Below are 19029 nucleotides of genomic sequence, written 5' to 3'. Positions count from 1 at the left end.
AGGCTCGTATTTCTCTGTGTTATTATGTTATAATTAAGTCTATGATTTGATAGAGCAGTCTGACTGAACGGTGGTAGGCAGCAGCAGGCTCGTAAGCATTCATTCAAACTGCACTTTTCCTGCACTTTCCTGCCGCTCTTTGCTGTGCTTCAAGCATTGCGCTGTTTATGACTTCAAGCCCATCAACTCCCGAGATGAGGCTGGTGTAACCGATGTGAAATGGCTGGCTAGTTAGTGGGGTGCGCGCTAATAGCGTTTCAAACGTCACTCGCTCTGAGACTTGGAGTAGTTATTCCCCTTGCTCTGCAAGGGCCGCAGCTTTTGTGGAGCGATGGGTAACGATGCTTCGAGGGTGGCTGTCTGGGAATATTGAAGATTCATGTTAAAAGGAACCACCAACTTTCATATGTTCTCATGTTCTGAGCAAGAAACTGAAACGTTAGCTTTCTTACATAGCACATATTGCACTTTTACTTTCTTCTCCAACACTTTGTTTTTTCATTATTTAAACCACATTGAACATGTTTCATTATTTATTTGAGACTAAATTGATTTTATTGATGTATTATATTAAGTTAAAATAAGTGTTCATTCAGTATTGTTGTAATTGTCATTATTACAAATTTAAAAAAGGTCCAAAAAAAAGGGGCCAAAAACAGCCATCACTGTTCTACAGCTTTCTCTATAGGAATGGACTGGATCCCATCACTTTTCTACAGCTTTCTCTATAGGAATGGACTGGATCCCATCACTGTTCTACAGCTTTCTCTATAGGAATGGACTGGATCCCATCACTGTTCTACAGCTTTCTCTATAGGAATGGACTGGATCCCATCACTGTTCTACAGCTTTCTCTATAGGAATGGACTGGATCCCATCACTGTTCTACAGCTTTCTCTATAGGAATGGACTGGATCCCATCACTGTTCTACAGCTTTCTCTATAGGAATGGACTGGATCCCATCACTGTTCTACAGCTTTCTCTATAGGAATGGACTGGATCCCATCACTGTTCTACAGCTTTCTCTATAGGAATGGACTGGATCCCATCACTGTTCTACAGCTTTCTCTATAGGAATGGACTGGATCCCATCACTTTTCTACAGCTTTCTCTATAGGAATGGACTGGATCCCATCACTGTTCTACAGCTTTCTCTATAGGAATGGACTGGATCCCATCACTGTTCTACAGCTTTCTCTATAGGAATGGACTGGATCCAATCACTGTTCTACAGCTTTCTCTATGGGAATGGACTGGATCCCATCACTGTTCCACAGCTTTCTCTATAGGAATGGACTGGATCCCATCACTGTTCTACAGCTTTCTCTATAGGAATGGACTGGATCCCATCACTGTTCTACAGCTTTCTCTATAGGAATGGACTGGATCCCATCACTGTTCTACAGCTTTCTCTTTCGGAATGGACTGGATCCCATCACTGTTCTACAGCTTTCTCTATAGGAATGGACTGGATCCCATCACTGTTCTACAGCTTTCTCTATAGGAATGGACTGGATCCCATCACTGTTCTACAGCTTTCTCTATAGGAATGGACTGGATCCCATCACTGTTCTACAGCTTTCTCTATAGGAATGGACTGGATCCCATCACTGTTCTACAGCTTTCTCTATAGGAATGGACTGGATCTCATCACTGTTCCACAGCTTTCTCTATAGGAATGGACTGGATCCCATCACTGTTCTACAGCTTTCTCTATAGGAATGGACTGGATCCCATCACTGTTCTACAGCTTTCTCTATAGGAATGGACTGGATCTCATCACTGTTCTACAGCTTTCTCTATAGGAATGGACTGGATCTCATCACTGTTCTACAGCTTTCTCTATAGGAATGGACTGGATCCCATCACTGTTCTACAGCTTTCTCTATAGGAATGGACTGGATCCCATCACTGTTCTACAGCTTTCTCTTTCGGAATGGACTGGATCCCATCACTGTTCTACAGCTTTCTCTATAGGAATGGACTGGATCCCATCACTGTTCCACAGCTTTCTCTATAGAAATGGACTGGATCTCATCACTGTTCTACAGCTTTCTCTATAGGAATGGACTGGATCCCATCACTGTTCTACAGCTTTCTCTATAGGAATGGACTGGATCCCATCACTGTTCTACAGCTTTCTCTATAGGAATGGACTGGATCTCATCACTGTTCCACAGCTTTCTCTATAGGAATGGACTGGATCCCATCACTGTTCTACAGCTTTCTCTATAGGAATGGACTGGATCCCATCACTGTTCTACAGCTTTCTCTATAGGAATGGACTGGATCTCATCACTGTTCTACAGCTTTCTCTATAGGAATGGACTGGATCTCATCACTGTTCTACAGCTTTCTCTATAGGAATGGACTGGATCCCATCACTGTTCTACAGCTTTCTCGAATGGACTGGAATCCCATCACTGTTCTACAGCTTTCTCTATAGGAATGGACTGGATCCCATCACTCTTCTACAGCTTTCTCTATAGGAATGGACTGGATCTCATCACTGTTCTACAGCTTTCTCTATAGGAATGGACTGGATCCCATCACTGTTCTACAGCTTTCTCTATAGGAATGGACTGGATCTCATCACTGTCCTACAGCTTTCTCTATAGGAATGGACTGGATCTCATCACTGTTCTACAGCTTTCTCTATAGGAATGGACTGGATCCCATCACTGTTCTACAGCTTTCTCTATAGGAATGGACTGGATCCCATCACTGTTCTACAGCTTTCTCTATAGGAATGGACTGGATCTCATCACTGTTCCACAGCTTTCTCTATAGGAATGGACTGGATCCCATCACTGTTCTACAGCTTTCTCTATAGGAATGGACTGGATCCCATCACTGTTCTACAGCTTTCTCTATAGGAATGGACTGGATCCCATCACTGTTCTACAGCTTTCTCTATAGGAATGGACTGGATCCCATCACTGTTCTACAGCTTTCTCTATAGGAATGGACTGGATCTCATCACTGTTCCACAGCTTTCTCTATAGGAATGGACTGGATCCCATCACTGTCCCACAGCTTTCTCTATAGGAATGGACTGGATCCCATCACTGTTCTACAGCTTTCTCTTTAGGAATGGACTGGATCTCATCACTGTTCTACAGCTTTCTCTATAGGAATGGACTGGATCCCATCACTGTTCTACAGCTTTCTCTTTAGGAATGGACTGGATCCCATCACTGTTCTACAGCTTTCTCTATAGGAATGGACTGGGTCTCATCACTGTTCTACAGCTTTCTCTATAGGAATGGACTGGATCCCATCACTGTCCCACAGCTTTCTCTATAGGAATGGACTGGATCCCATCACTGTTCTACAGCTTTCTCTATAGGAATGGACTGGATCCCATCACTGTCCCACAGCTTTCTCTATAGGAATGAACTGGATCCCATCACTGTTCTACAGCTTTCTCTATAGGAATGGACTGGATCCCATCACTGTCCCACAGCTTTCTCTATAGGAATGGACTGGATCCCATCACTGTTCTACAGCTTTCTCTATAGGAATGGACTGGATCCCATCACTGTTCTACAGCTTTCTCTATAGGAATGGACTGGATCCCATCACTGTTCTACAGCTTTCTCTATAGGAATGGACTGGATCCCATCACTGTTCTACAGCTTTCTCTATAGGAATGGACTGGATCTCATCACTGTTCTACAGCTTTCTCTATAGGAATGGACTGGATCTCATCACTGTTCTACAGCTTTCTCTATAGGAATGGACTGGATCCCATCACTGTTCTACAGCTTTCTCTATAGGAATGGACTGGATCTCATCACTGTTCTACAGCTTTCTCTATAGGAATGGACTGGATCCCATCACTGTTCTACAGCTTTCTCTATAGGAATGGACTGGATCTCATCACTGTTCTACAGCTTCTCTATAGGAATGGACTATAGGAATGGGATCTCATCACTGTTCTACAGCTTTCTCTATAGGAATGGACTGGATCTCATCACTGTTCTACAGCTTTCTCTAAAGGAATGGACTGGATCCCATCACTGTTCTACAGCTTTCTCTATAGGAATGGACTGGATCCCATCACTGTTCTACAGCTTTCTCTATAGGAATGGACTGGATCCCATCACTGTTCTACAGCTTTCTCTATAGGAATGGACTGGATCCCATCACTGTTCTACAGCTTTCTCTATAGGAATGGACTGGATCCCATCACTGTTCTACAGCTTTCTCTATAGGAATGGACTGGATCCCATCACTGTTCTACAGCTTTCTCTATAGGAATGGACTGGATCCCATCACTGTGCCATTCAGCTGCATGCTAGGTTTTAACACAGGAGACAACTAGAAACAACAATCTTTTAGTTAATACACTGATGTGCTGTAGAGGCCAAATACTGTATGTATGACAGTGCATTCTGGGCATTAGCGGTATATTGTATATGTTCCATGTTATATGTAGCAGTATATTATATATAGTATATGTAGCAGTATATTATATATAGTATATGTAGCAATATATGGTATATGTAGCAGTATATTTTTTATATGTAGCAGTATATTATATATATGGTATATGTAGCAGTATATTATATATGTGGTATATATAGCAGTATATTATTTATATGTAGCAGTATATTATATATATGGTATATGTAGCAGTATATTATTTATATGTAGCAGTATATTATTTATATGTAGCAGTATATTATATATATGGTATATGTAGCAGTATATTGTTTATATGTAGCAGTATATTATATATATGGTATATGTAGCAGTATATTATATATATGGTATATGTAGCAGTATATTATATATATGGTATATGTAGCAGTATATTATATATATGGTATATGTAGCAGTATATTATATGTAGCAGTATATTATATGTAGCAGTATATTATATATGTTATATGTAGCAGTATATTATATATATGGTATATGTAGCAGTATATTATATATGTTATATGTAGCAGTATATTATATATGGTATATGTAGCAGTATATTATATATGGTATATGTAGCAATGTATTATATATGTGGTATATGTAGCAGTATATTATATATGGTATATGTAGCAGTATATTATATATGGTATATGTAGCAGTATATTATATATGGTATATGTAGCAATGTATTATATATATGGTATATGTAGCAGTGTATTATATATGGTATATGTAGCAGTGTATTATATATGGTATATGTAGCAATGTATTATATATGTGGTATATGTAGCAATGTATTATATATGTGGTATATGTAGCAGTATATTATATATATGGTATATGTAGCAGTATATTGTTTATATGTAGCAGTATATTATATATATGGTATATGTAGCAGTATATTATATATATGGTATATGTAGCAGTATATTATATGTAGCAGTATATTATATGTAGTAGTATATTATATGTAGCAGTATATTATATATGTTATATGTAGCAGTATATTATATATATGGTATATGTAGCAGTATATTATATATGTTATATGTAGCAGTATATTATATATATGGTATATGTAGCAGTATATTATATATGTTATATGTAGCAGTATATTGTCTATATTATATGTAGCAGTATATTATATATATGGTATATGTAGCAGTATATTATATATATGGTATATGTAGCAGTATATTATATATATGGTATATGTAGCAGTATATTATATATATGGTATATGTAGCAGTATATTATATATATATGGTATATATAGCAGTATATTATATATATATGGTATATGTAGCAGTATATTATATATATATGGTATATGTAGCAGTATATTATATATATATGGTATATGTAGCAGTATATTATATATATGGTATATGTAGCAGTATATTATATATATGGTATATGTAGCAGTATATTATATATATGGTATATGTAGCAGTATATTATATATATGGTATATGTAGCAGTATATTATATATATGGTATATGTAGCAGTATATTATATATATGGTATATGTAGCAGTATATTATATATATGGTATATGTAGCAGTATATTATATATATGGTATATGTAGCAGTATATTATATATATGGTATATGTAGCAGTATATTATATATGGTATATGTAGCAGTATATTATATATGGTATATGTAGCAGTATAGTATATATATGGTATATGTAGCAGTATATTATATATATGGTATATGTAGCAGTATATTATATATATGGTATATGTAGCAGTATATTATATATATGGTATATGTAGCAGTATATTATATATATGGTATATGTAGCAGTATATTATATATATGGTATATGTAGCAGTATATTATATATATGGTATATGTAGCAGTATATTATATATATGGTATATGTAGCAGTATATTATATATGTTATATGTAGCAGTATATTATATATGTTATATGTAGCAGTATATTATTTATATGGTATATGTAGCAGTATATTATTTATATGGTATATGTAGCAGTATATTATTTATATGGTATATGTAGCAGTATATTGTATGTTTCTACTTCCGGCGCCGACAGAGATGGCCGCCTCGCTTCGCGTTCCTAGGAAACTATGCAGTTTTTTGTTTTTTTACGTGTTATTTCTTACATTAGTACCCCAGGTCATCTTAGGTTTCATTACATACAGTCGAGAAGAACTACTGAATATAAGATCAGCGTCAACTCACCATCAGTACGACCAAGAATATGTTTTCCGCGACGCGGATCCTGTGTCCTGTATTATATATGTTCCATGTTATATGTAGCAGTATATTATATATATGGTATATGTAGCAGTATATTATATATATGGTATATGTAGCAGTATATTATATATATGGTATATGTAGCAGTATATTGTGTATATATATATGGTATATGTAGCAGTATATTGTATATATTATATGTAACAGTATATTGTATATATTATATGTAGCAGTATATTGTATATATTATATGTAGCAGTATATGGTGTATGTAGCAGTATATCATATATGTGCCATGTTATATGTAGCAGTATATTATATATGGTATATGTAGCAGTATATTATATATATGGTATATGTAGCAGTATATTGTATATGTTGTATGTAGCCGTATATTATATATGTTGCAGTGAATATAGTGCAATATAATAAATAGTGTACTCAGGTTCTCCCTTAGTTAAAGAGGCACAGACCAGTTACACTTTTTTAAGTAAAAATAGTTTTTTAGTGATGAAGAGGCAAAGTGCAATCACTTGGTCTGTATAGTAGCAGACCAGAATGACATCATTTAGGAAAAGTGCTTAATGTTGTTCCACGGGCGCTGAAGACGTGGATGTCGATTATGGCAGCCCACCCCCCCCACCTCTCTGATTCAGAGGGGTTAAATGCCCCCACCTCTCTGATTCAGAGGGTTAAATGCCCTCCCCCACCCACCCACCTCTCTGATTCAGAGGGGTTAAATGCCCCCCCCCCCACCTCTCTGATTCAGAGGGGTTAAATGCCCCCCCCACCTACCTCTCTGATTCAGAGGGTTAAATGCCCCCCCACCTCTCTGATTCAGAGGGGTTAAATGCCCCCCCCACCTCTCTGATTCAGAGGGGTTAAATGCCCTCCCCCCCCACCTCTCTGATTCAGAGGGGTTAAATGCCCCCCCCTACCTCTCTGATTCAGAGGGGTTAAATGCCCCCCCCCACCTACCTCTCTGATTCAGAGGGGTTAAATGCCCCCCCCACCTACCTCTCTGATTCAGAGGGGTTAAATGCCCCCCCCCTACCTCTCTGATTCAGAGGGGTTAAATGCCCCCCCCCACCTACCTCTCTGATTCAGAGGGTTAAATGCCCCCACCTACCTCTCTGATTCAGAGGGGTTAAATGCCCCCCCACCTCTCTGATTCAGAGGGGTTAAATGCCCCCACCTCTCTGATTCAGAGGGGTTAAATGCCCCCCAAACCCACCTACCTCTCTGATTCAGAGGGGTTAAATGCCCCCCACCTACCTCTCTGATTCAGAGGGGTTAAATGCCCCCCCTACCTCTCTGATTCAGAGGGGTTAAATGCCCCCCCCCACCTACCTCTCTGATTCAGAGGGGTTAAATGCCCCCCCCCACCTACCTCTCTGATTCAGAGGGGTTAAATGCCCCCCTACCTCTCTGATTCAGAGGGGTTAAATGCCCCCACCTACCTCTCTGATTCAGAGGGGTTAAATGCCCCCCCTACCTCTCTGATTCAGAGGGGTTAAATGCCCCCCCCCACCTACCTCTCTGATTCAGAGGGGTTAAATGTCCCCCCTACCTCTCTGATTCAGAGGGGTTAAATGCCCCCCCCACCTCTCTGATTCAGAGGGGTTGGGTTAAATGCAAGAAGACACATTTCAGTTGAAGGCATTCAGTACAACTGACTAGATATCCCCCTTCTCCTATCAGAAGCTTGTATTAGCAATAGGCCATCAGATGCATCATGGCATCCCAACAGAGTACTAACAACTCAGGAAGAGAAGACATCAACCTATCCAGGAAGGAAGAGACTGATCTGATTTAATGGATAGCGGAAGAGACGATTTGCTGGTCTGTTAGGAGGCCGTTAATGGAGAAATGCTCATGTGTTTTCCTGGTAAAGTGGTCGTATGGCTACATTCAGAGACTCACACACACACGTCTCTCCATCCTGGACATCTAACTGATGCAGGAAGCCATTTTGGGAAGCACCTCAGTTCCAAATGGAACTCTATTTCCTGTATAGTACACTACTTTTGACCAAAGCACTATGCGGGCCCCGGCCAAAAGTAGTGTACTACTTAGGAAATAGGGGTTAATTCGGGACACAGTTGGGGAGCCTCTCAGACCGAGGCTAAACCACCACAGTCGGGAGCCTCTCAGACCGAGGCTAAACCACCACAGTCGGGGAGCCTCTCAGACCGAGGCTAAACCACCACAGTCGGGGAGCCTCTCAGACCGAGGCTAAACCACCACAGATATGTAATCTCAGAATATCCAGTGTTTTTTAGAGGTAGGCCATCTGATGAAGCCTTTCAGGATCAGTTTAGATAGGAATATCTGGGTTCCTAGAATCTGCCCCGTTTAGTGAACCTAGTCTCTGCCCCGTTTAGTGAACCTAGTCTCTGCCCCGTTTAGTGAACCTAGTCTCTGCCCCGTTTAGTGAACCTAGTCTGTGCCCCGTTTAGTGAACCTAGTCTCTGCCCCGTTTAGTGAACCTAGTCTCTGCCCCGTTTAGTGAACCTAGTCTCTGCCCCGTTTAGTGAACCTAGTCTCTGCCCGTTTAGTGAACCTAGTCTCTCTGCCCCGTTTAGTGAACCTAGTCTCTGCCCCGTTTAGTGAACCTAGTCTCTGCCCCGTTTAGTGAACCTAGTCTCTGCCCCGTTTAGTGAACCTAGTCTCTGCCCCGTTTAGTGAACCTAGTCTCTGCCCCGTTTAGTGAACCTAGTCTCTGCCCGTTTAGTGAACCTAGTCTCTGCCCCGTTTAGTGAACCTAGTCTCTGCCCCGTTTAGTGAACCTAGTCTCTGCCCCGTTTAGTGAACCTAGTCTCTGCCCCGTTTAGTGAACCTAGTCTCTGCCCCGTTTAGTGAACCTAGTCTCTGCCCCGTTTAGTGAACCTAGTCTCTGCCCCGTTTAGTGAACCTAGTCTCTGCCCCGTTTAGTGAACCTAGTCGGAAGAGACGAGTGAACCTGGTCCGTTTAGTGAACCTAGTCTCTGCCCCGTTTAGTGAACCTAGTCTCTGCCCCGTTTAGTGAACCTAGTCTCTGCCCCGTTTAGTGAACCTAGTCTCTGCCCCGTTTAGTGAACCTAGTCTCTGCCCCGTTTAGTGAACCTAGTCTCTGCCCCGTTTAGTGAACCTAGTCTCTGCCCCGTTTAGTGAACCTAGTCTCTGCCCCGTTTAGTGAACCTAGTCTCTGCCCCGTTTAGTGAACCTAGTCTCTGCCCCGTTTAGTGAACCTAGTCTCTGCCCCGTTTAGTGAACCTAGTCTCTGCCCCGTTTAGTGAACCTAGTCTCTGCCCCGTTTAGTGAACCTAGTCTCTGCCCCGTTTAGTGAACCTAGTCTCTGCCCCGTTTAGTGAACCTAGTCTCTGCCCCGTTTAGTGAACCTAGTCTCTGCCCCGTTTAGTGAACCTAGTCTCTGCCCCGTTTAGTGAACCTAGTCTCTGCCCCGTTTAGTGAACCTAGTCTCTGCCCCGTTTAGTGAACCTAGTCTCTGCCCCGTTTAGTGAACCTAGTCTCTGCCCCGTTTAGTGAACCTAGTCTCTGCCCCGTTTAGTGAACCTAGTCTCTGCCCCGTTTAGTGAAGTCTCTAGTCTCTGCCCCGTTTAGTGAACCTAGTCTCTGCCCCGTTTAGTGAACCTAGTCTCTGCCCCGTTTAGTGAACCTAGTCTCTGCCCCGTTTAGTGAACCTAGTCTCTGCCCCGTTTAGTGAACCTAGTCTCTGCCCCGTTTAGTGAACCTAGTCTCTGCCCCGTTTAGTGAACCTAGTCTCTGCCCCGTTTAGTGAACCTAGTCTCTGCCCCGTTTAGTGAACCTAGTCTCTGCCCCGTTTAGTGAACCTAGTCTCTGCCCCGTTTAGTGAACCTAGTCTCTGCCCCGTTTAGTGAACCTAGTCTCTGCCCCGTTTAGTGAACCTAGTCTCTGCCCCGTTTAGTGAACCTAGTCTCTGCCCCGTTTAGTGAACCTAGTCTCTGCCCCGTTTAGTGAACCTAGTCTCTGCCCCGTTTAGTGAACCTAGTCTCTGCCCCGTTTAGTGAACCTAGTCTCTGCCCCGTTTAGTGAACCTAGTCTCTGCCCCGTTTAGTGAACCTAGTCTCTGCCCCGTTTAGTGAACCTAGTCTCTGCCCCGTTTAGTGAACCTAGTCTCTGCCCCGTTTAGTGAACCTAGTCTCTGCCCCGTTTAGTGAACCTAGTCTCTGCCCCGTTTAGTGAACCTAGTCTCTAGTGAACCTAGTCTCTGCCCCGTTTAGTGAACCTAGTCTCTGCCCCGTTTAGTGAACCTAGTCTCTGCCCCGTTTAGTGAACCTAGTCTCTGCCCCGTTTAGTGAACCTAGTCTCTGCCCCGTTTAGTGAACCTAGTCTCTGCCCCGTTTAGTGAACCTAGTCTCTGCCCCGTTTAGTGAACCTAGTCTCTGCCCCGTTTAGTGAACCTAGTCTCTGCCCCGTTTAGTGAACCTAGTCTCTGCCCCGTTTAGTGAACCTAGGTAAACTTTGGCTCAGACAAGGCTTACTTATGCTTCCAATACAAGGCTTACTTATGCTTCCAACATTCCCTGTAGTAATGAGTGTGTTGGCTCATTGAGACCAGGCCACATCGGACCAGACAGGCAGTGTGTTGGTTAATTGAGACCAGGCCACATCGGACCAGACAGACAGTGTGTTGGCTCATTGAGACCAGGCCACATCGGACCAGACAGACAGTGTGTTGGTTCATTGAGACCAGGCCACATCGGACCAGACAGGCAGTGTCTTGGCTCATTGAGACCAGTCCACATCGGTCCAGACAGGCAGTGTGTTGGCTCATTGAGACCAGTCCACATCGGACCAGACAGACAGTGTGTTGGTTCATTGAGACCAGGCCACATCGGACCAGACAGGCAGTGTCTTGGCTCATTAAGACCAGGCCACATCGGACCAGACAGGCAGTGTGTTGGCTCATTGAGACCAGGCCACATCGGACCAGACAGGCAGTGTCTTGGCTCATTGAGACCAGGCCACATCGGACCAGACAGGGAGTGTGTTGGCTCATGGAGACCAGGCCACATCGGACCAGACAGGCAGTGTGTTGGCTCATGGAGACCATGATTAACGTATGTGTTGTCTTAGTGAGTCAGACCAGTGCCAGGGCACACCTCTAGAAGAGACTGCTGTAGTGGGTTCATGTTTCAACCAGAGGTTTCTTCAGGACCTGCGTGTTCAGGGCTTCACGTTGTTGGTTCAACACAGACAAATAGAACCCACACAGCTCTTTCTAGCTCTGGAGGTGGCAGCTGGAAAAGGGCTGACATTCTCATTGGTGTGGGTGTGTGCATGTGTGCTAAGGTTACGGAGAATCTGAGCATGTCGGTCCTGTTCATGAGGCCAGTCCAGAATTTTTACTGTCTATCAGGGCTCCCGAGTGGCGCAGCAGTCTAAGGCACTGCATCTCATTGCTTGAGGCGTCACCACAGACACCCTGGTTTGTATCGAGGCTGTATCACAACCGGCCGTGATTGGGAGTCCCATAGTTGTGTGAACCCACAATTGGCCCAACGTGGTCCGGGTTTGGCTGGTGTTGGCCGTCATTGTAAATAAGAATTTGTTCTTAACTGACTTTCCTGGTTAAATTAAATAAATAAATATCAGCATGTCTTTCTGTAGGATGTGTTTGCCTATCTTTTATTCAGTCCCAAATGGCACCCTATTCCCTAGTGTACTAGTTTTCACCAGAGCCCTATGGGCCTTGGTCAGAAGTGGTGCACTATAAAGGGAAATGTTTATGGACTCGCACCATGCCTGTTTCTTAATCTGCGTCACAATGTTGGTCTGTTTGATGTAGGATAACAACGACGGCTGCCTGTATGATGGACCTGAGGAGATACCCACTGGACGAACAGAACTGTACTCTGGAGATAGAGAGCTGTGAGTAAACTAGATATCAAATCAAATTATTGGTCACATACACATATTTAGCAGATTGTTATTGCGGGTGTAGGGAAATGCTGTAGTGTTCCTAACTCCAACAGTGCAGTAATATCTAACAATTCACAACAATACACACAAGATAAAAGTAATATAATGAAATTAAGAAATATATAATATAAATATATATAAATATTAGGACAAGCAATGTCGGAGTCCGGTGTATAAAAAAAAATATATATATGTGATGCGATGTATAGACACTATAATATATATTCTATCCACATGCTGTCCATATCTGTAGGATCGAATAGTACATTTCCAGCTATAGTTGAATAGGATGAGCATTGACTATAATACAGTATATAAATATGAAATGAGTAAAACAGTATGTAAACATTTATTAAAGTGACCAGTGATTCTATGTACATAAGGCAGCAGCCTCTATGGTGCAGGGTTGAGTAACCGGGTGGTAGCCGTCTAGTGACTGTGACAAAGCTCAGGGCAGGGTACTGAATGGGGGCCAGCTAGTGACGGTATAATTGCGCCGGAGGGGATGGCTGTCATTTTACGGGTTCCAAACCAACGGTGCTATTTGGTTTTTCCACATTGTTTGTAACTTATTTTGTACATAGTGTTGCTGCTATCGTCTCTTATGACCAAAAAGAGCTTCTGGACATCAGAACAGCGATTACTCACCTCGAACTGAATGAAGAGTTTTTTTTCTTTAATGAGTCTAACTCTAAGGATATACTGCTTTGTCAAGACAAGGCCCAAATCCCCATCATCAGCGTGAGGAAAAGACGGAGGAAAAGCGGGAGGAGGGCGGGTGCAAGGATTTAGCCGACGAATAGGTAAACCACCACTACCCTCCGTACTATTGGCCAACGTGCAGCCAATCATTGGAAAACAAACTGGACGATCTACGATTAAGACTATTCTACCAACGGGATATTAAAAACTGTCATCTTATGTTTCACCAAGACGTGGCTGAACGACGACACGGATAATATAGAGCTGGCTAGCTTCTCCATGCATCGGCAGGACAGAGCAGCCACATCTGTTAAGACGAGGGGCGGGGGTGTGTATTTGTCAATAACTGCTGGTGCGCAATGTCTAATATTAAAGAAGTCTCGAGGTAGAATACCTCATGATAAGCTGTAGACCACATTATCTACCAAGAGAGTACTCATCTATATTATTCGTAGCCATCTATTTACCACCACAAACCATTGCTGGCACTAAGACCACATTCAACCAACTCTATAAGGCCATAAGCCAGCAATACAATGCTCATCCAGATGTGGCACTCCTAGTGGCCGGGGACGTTAATGCAGGGAAACTTAAATCCATTTGACCTAATTTCTACCAGTATGTTACATGTGCAACATTTACATTTAAGTCATTTAGCAGACGCTCTTATCCAGAGCGACTTACAAATTGGTGCATTCACCTTAACATAAAAAAACAAACCAGAGGGTAAAAAACTCTAGACCACCTTTACTCCACACACAGAGATGTGTACAAAGCTCTCCCTCGACCTCCATTTGGCAAATCTAACCATAATTCTATCCTCCGGATTCCTGCTTACAAGCAAAAACTAAAGCAGGAAGTACCAGTGACTCACTCAATACGGAAGTGGTCAGATGACATTTACATACATTTACATTTAAGTCATTTAGCAGACGCTCTTATCCAGAGCGACTTACAAATTGGTGCATTCACCTTATGACATCCAGTGGAACAGCCACTTTACAATAGTGCATCTAAATCTTTTAGGGGGTGAGAAGGATTACTTATCCTATCCTAGGTATTCCTTAAAGAGGTGGGGTTTCAGGTGTCTCCGGAAGGTGGTGATTGACTCCGCTGTCCTGGCGTCGTGAGGGAGTTTGTTCCACCATTGGGGGGCCAGAGCAGCGAACAGTTTTGACTGGGCTGAGCGGGAACTGTACTTCCTCAGTGGTTGGGAGGCGAGCAGGCCAGAGGTGGATGAACGCAGTGGATGACGCGGATGATAAACTACAGGACTGTTTTCCTGCACAGACTGGAATATGTTCCCGGATCCATCCAATGGCATGCCAGTCACCGGCTTCATAAATAAGTGCATCAACGACGTTTTCCCCACAGTGACCCTACGTACATTTCCCAACCAGAAGCCATGGATTACAAGCAACATCCGCACCAAGCTAAAGGCTAGAGCGGCAGGTAGCCTAGTGGTTAGAGCATTGGGCCAGTAACTGAAAGTTTGCTGACTCGAATCCCCAAGCTTATAAGAAATCCCGCTATGCCCTCAGACAAATCATCAAACAGGCAAAACGCCAATACAGGACTATTATGGGCTACAAAGGGAAACTCAGTCGCGAGCTGCCCAGTGATGCGAGCCTACCAGACCAGCTAAGTGCCTTTTATGCTCGCTTCGAGGCAAGCAACACTGAAGCATGTATGAGAGCCCCAGCTGTTCCGGATGACTGTGTGATCACACTCTCCGTAGCTGATGTGAGCAAGACCTTTAAATAGGTCAACATTTACAAATCTGCGGGACCAGACAGATTACCAGGACATGTACTCAAAGCATGCATGGACCAACTGGCAAGTGTCTTCACTGACATTTTCAACCTCTCCCTGACTGAGTCTATAGTACTTACATGTTTCAAACAGACCATCTCGGTGCCCAAGAAAGCGAAGGTAACCTGCCTAAATGATTACCGCCCCGTAGCACTCATATCGGTAGCCATGAAGTGCTTTGAAAGGCTGGTCATGGCTCACATCAACACCATCATGCCAGAAACCCTAGACCTACTCCAATTTGCATACTGCCCCAACAGATCCACAGATAACAAAATCTCAATCGCACTCCACACTGCCCTTTCCCACCTGGACAAAAGGAACACCTACGTGAGAATGCTGTTCATTGACTACAGCTCTGCGTTATGGTGCCCACAAAGCTCATCACGAAGCTAAGGACCCTGGGACTGAACACCTCCCTCTGCAACTGGATCCTGGACTTCCTGACTGGCTGCCCCCAGGTGGTAAGGGTAGGCAGCAACACATCTGCCACGCTGATCCTCAACACTGGGGCCCTTCAAGGGTGCGTGCTCAGTCCCCTCCTACTCCCCGTTCACCCATGGCTGCATGGCCAAGCACGACTCCAACACCATCATTAAGTTTGCTGACGACACAACAGTTGTAGGCCTGATCACTGACAACGATGAGACAGCCTATAGGGAGGAGGTCAGAAACCTTGCAGTGTGGTGCCAGGAGAGCAACCTATCCCTCAACTTGAACAAGACAAAGGAGCTGATCGTGGAAAAGGATGGCCGAACAGGCCCCCATTAACATCAACGGGGCTATAGTAGAGCGGGCCGAGAGTTTCAAGTTCTTTTGGTGTCCACATCACCAACAAACTATTATGGTCCAAACACACCCAGGCAGTTGTGAAGAGGGCACGACCACACCTTTTCCCCCTCAGGAGACTGAAAAGATTTGGCATGGGTCCCCAGATCTTCAAAAAGTTCTACAGCTGCATCATTGAGAGCATATCGACTGGCTGCATCACCGCCTGGTATGGCAACTGCTCTGCATCTGACCGTAAGGCTCTATAGAGTGCCATCACTGGGTCCAAGCTTCCTGCCATCCAGGACCTCTATACCAGGCGGTGTCAGAGGAAGGCCCTAAAAATTGTCAAAGACTCCAGTCACCCAAGTCATAGACTGTTCCCTCTGCTACCGCACGGTAAGCGGTACCAGAGCACCAAGTCTAGGACCAAAAGGCTCCTTAACAGCTTCTACCCCCAAGCCATAAGACTGATTTAACAATTAATAAAATGGCCACCCAGACTGTTTACACATTGACCCCCCCCCCCTCTTTGTTTTTACACCATCATGCCGGAAACCCTAGACCCATTCCAATTTGGGAGTGGGTCAAATCAAATGTATTTATATAGCCCTTCGTACATCAGCTGATATCTCAAAGTGCTGTACAGAAACCCAGCCTAAAACCCCAAACAGCAAGCAATGCAGGTGTAGAAGCACGGTGGCTAGGAAAATCTCACTAGAAAGGCCAAAACCTAGGAAGAAACTTAGAGAGGAACCAGGCTATGTGGGGTGGCCAGTCCTCTTCTGGCTGTGCCGGGTGGAGATTATAACAGAACATGGCCAAGATGTTCAAATGTTCATAAATGACCAGCATGGTCGAATAATAATAAGGCAGAACAGTTGAAACTGGAGCAGCAGCACGGCCAGGTGGACTGGGGACAGCAACGGGAGTCATCATGTCAGGTAGTCCTGGGGCATCGTCCTAGGGCTCAGGTCCTCCGAGAGAGAGAAAGAAAGAAAGAAAGAAAGAAAGAGAGAATTAGAGAAAGCACACTTAAATTCACACAGGACACCGAATAGGACAGGAGAAGTACTCCAGATATAACAAACTGATCCTTGCCCCCTGACACAAACTACTGCAGCATAAATACTGGAGGTTGAGACAGGAGGGGTCAGGAGACACTGTGGCCCCATCCGAGGACATCCCCGGACAGGGCCAAACAGGAAAGATATAACCCCACCCACTTTGCCAAAGCACAGCCCCCACACCACTAGAGGGATATCTTCAACCACCAACTTACCATCCTGAGACAAGGCCGAGTATAGCCCACAAAGATCTCCACCATGGCACAACCCAAGGGGGGGCGCCAACCCAGACAGGATGACCACATCAGTGAATCAACCCACTCAGGTGACCCCTTCCAGGGACGGCATGCGAGAGCCCCAGTACAGTAAGCCAGTGACTCAGCCCCTGTAATAGGGTTAGAGGCAGAGAATCTCAGTGGAAAGAGGGGAACCGGCCAGGCAGAGACAGCAAGGGCGGTTCGTTGCTCCAGAGCCTTTCTGTTCACCTTCTTCCAATTTGCATTCTTGAATGTTCCAAATAGAAATAAAATTTAATATGTTATTTCTTATTCAACAAGTCAGAGAGGCATTTTTGTTCTACATAGCCTACTTTTGACCTATTTTTCTGTTACTACTCGCTGTTTATTATCTATTCATAGTCACTTCACGAATGACCTTGACTAACCTGTATCCCCGTTAACTCGGGCGGCAGGGCGGCAGGGTAGCCTAGTGGTTAGAGCGTTGGACTAGTAACCGGAAGGTTGCGAGTTCAAACCCCCGAGCTGACAAGGTACAAATCTGTCGTTCTGCCCCTGAACAGGCAGTTAACCCACTGTTCCCAGGCCGTCATTGAAAATAAGAATTTGTTCTTAACTGACTTGCCTGGTTAAGTAAAGGTAAAAAATATTTAAAAAAAAAAAAAAAAAACTCTGTACCGGTACCACCTGTAAATAGCCTGTTATTGTTGTACATTTATTGTGTTACTCATTTTTGTATAATTTTTTTATCACTTTAGTTTATTTAGTAAATATTTTATTATGAACTGCGCTGTTGGCCTGTAAGTAAGCATTTCATGGTCTACACCTGTTGTATGGCTATTTAACAGTCTGAGATAGCTGTTTTTCAGTCTCTCGGTCCCATCTTTGATGCACCTGTACTGACCTCGCCTTCTGGATGATAGCGGGTTGAACAGGCCTTTTCTCGGGTGGCTGAGGTCCTTGATTATCTTTTTGCCATTCCTGTGACATCCAGAGCTGTAGGTGTCCTGAAGGGCAGGTAGTGTGCAGTTGCCATACCAGGCGGTGCAGTTGCCATACCAGGCGGTGATAGAGTCCTCTGAAGAGGAGATCACGAGAGAGATCGATCGAGTGGACTCTGTACTTTATCTATGATGTCTCCTAACTCATCAGTACATGTCTCCCCATAAAACTGCTGAAGGTCACTTATGAACAGCCGTAAACAGCGTATCTGAGCCCTATTCCCTATATAGTGCACTACTTTAGACCAGAACCCTATTCCCTATATAGTGCACTACTTTAGACCAGAACCCTATTCCCTATATAGTGCACTACTTTAGACCAGAACCCTATTCCCTATATAGTACACTACTTTTGATCTGGAATAGTGTGCCATTGTCATCACGAGCCACAAATATCACTTAGCCTGAATGCTAATGAAATAGATGAGTCATCTTAATGTGTCAACGAAATGAATGACAAGGCTAGTGTAAGTTAGTGCTTTAGTGCGTTGGCTTGGGTTACATAACCTAATATTTTACTTTCATTCGCACATATTTAGTAGTTCACTGCATTCGATAGCAGGGATAGCCTACAATACGTTATTTCTCGTCAGACTCGCGTAGTTAACTAGATTCCACTATGATTTGTATTGTGTTGAGTAATGAACTAAGTATGGCGCATGCCCGTGTTTCTGTGTGACAGATGGCTACACCACAGATGACATCGAGTTCTACTGGAAAGGGGGGGAGAATGCTGTGACAGGAGTGACTCGCATCGAGCTGCCTCAGTTCTCCATCGTGGACTACAAACTGGTTTCCAGGAATGTGGTCTTTTCCACAGGTACAGTAACGG

General features: G+C 43.6%; 1 protein-coding gene across 1 annotated transcript in view; it reads left to right on the top strand.

Moving 5' to 3' along the window:
- Nucleotides 1-19029, top strand: part of LOC118382349 (gamma-aminobutyric acid receptor subunit beta-3-like) — a 94674-nt gene that overhangs the window by 47164 nt on the left and 28481 nt on the right. Inside the window, exons 5-6 of the mRNA XM_052475749.1 lie at nucleotides 12478-12560; nucleotides 18880-19017. Of these exons, the coding sequence (XP_052331709.1) occupies nucleotides 12478-12560; nucleotides 18880-19017 (221 nt within the window). The remainder of the gene's footprint in view (nucleotides 1-12477; nucleotides 12561-18879; nucleotides 19018-19029) is intronic.

This window comes from Oncorhynchus keta, chromosome 22 (assembly GCF_023373465.1).
Source record: "Oncorhynchus keta strain PuntledgeMale-10-30-2019 chromosome 22, Oket_V2, whole genome shotgun sequence".
NCBI classification, from domain to species: domain Eukaryota; kingdom Metazoa; phylum Chordata; class Actinopteri; order Salmoniformes; family Salmonidae; genus Oncorhynchus; species Oncorhynchus keta.
Note: the sequence above shows the minus strand (reverse complement) of the source record. Positions and strands in the feature narration are given on the sequence as shown.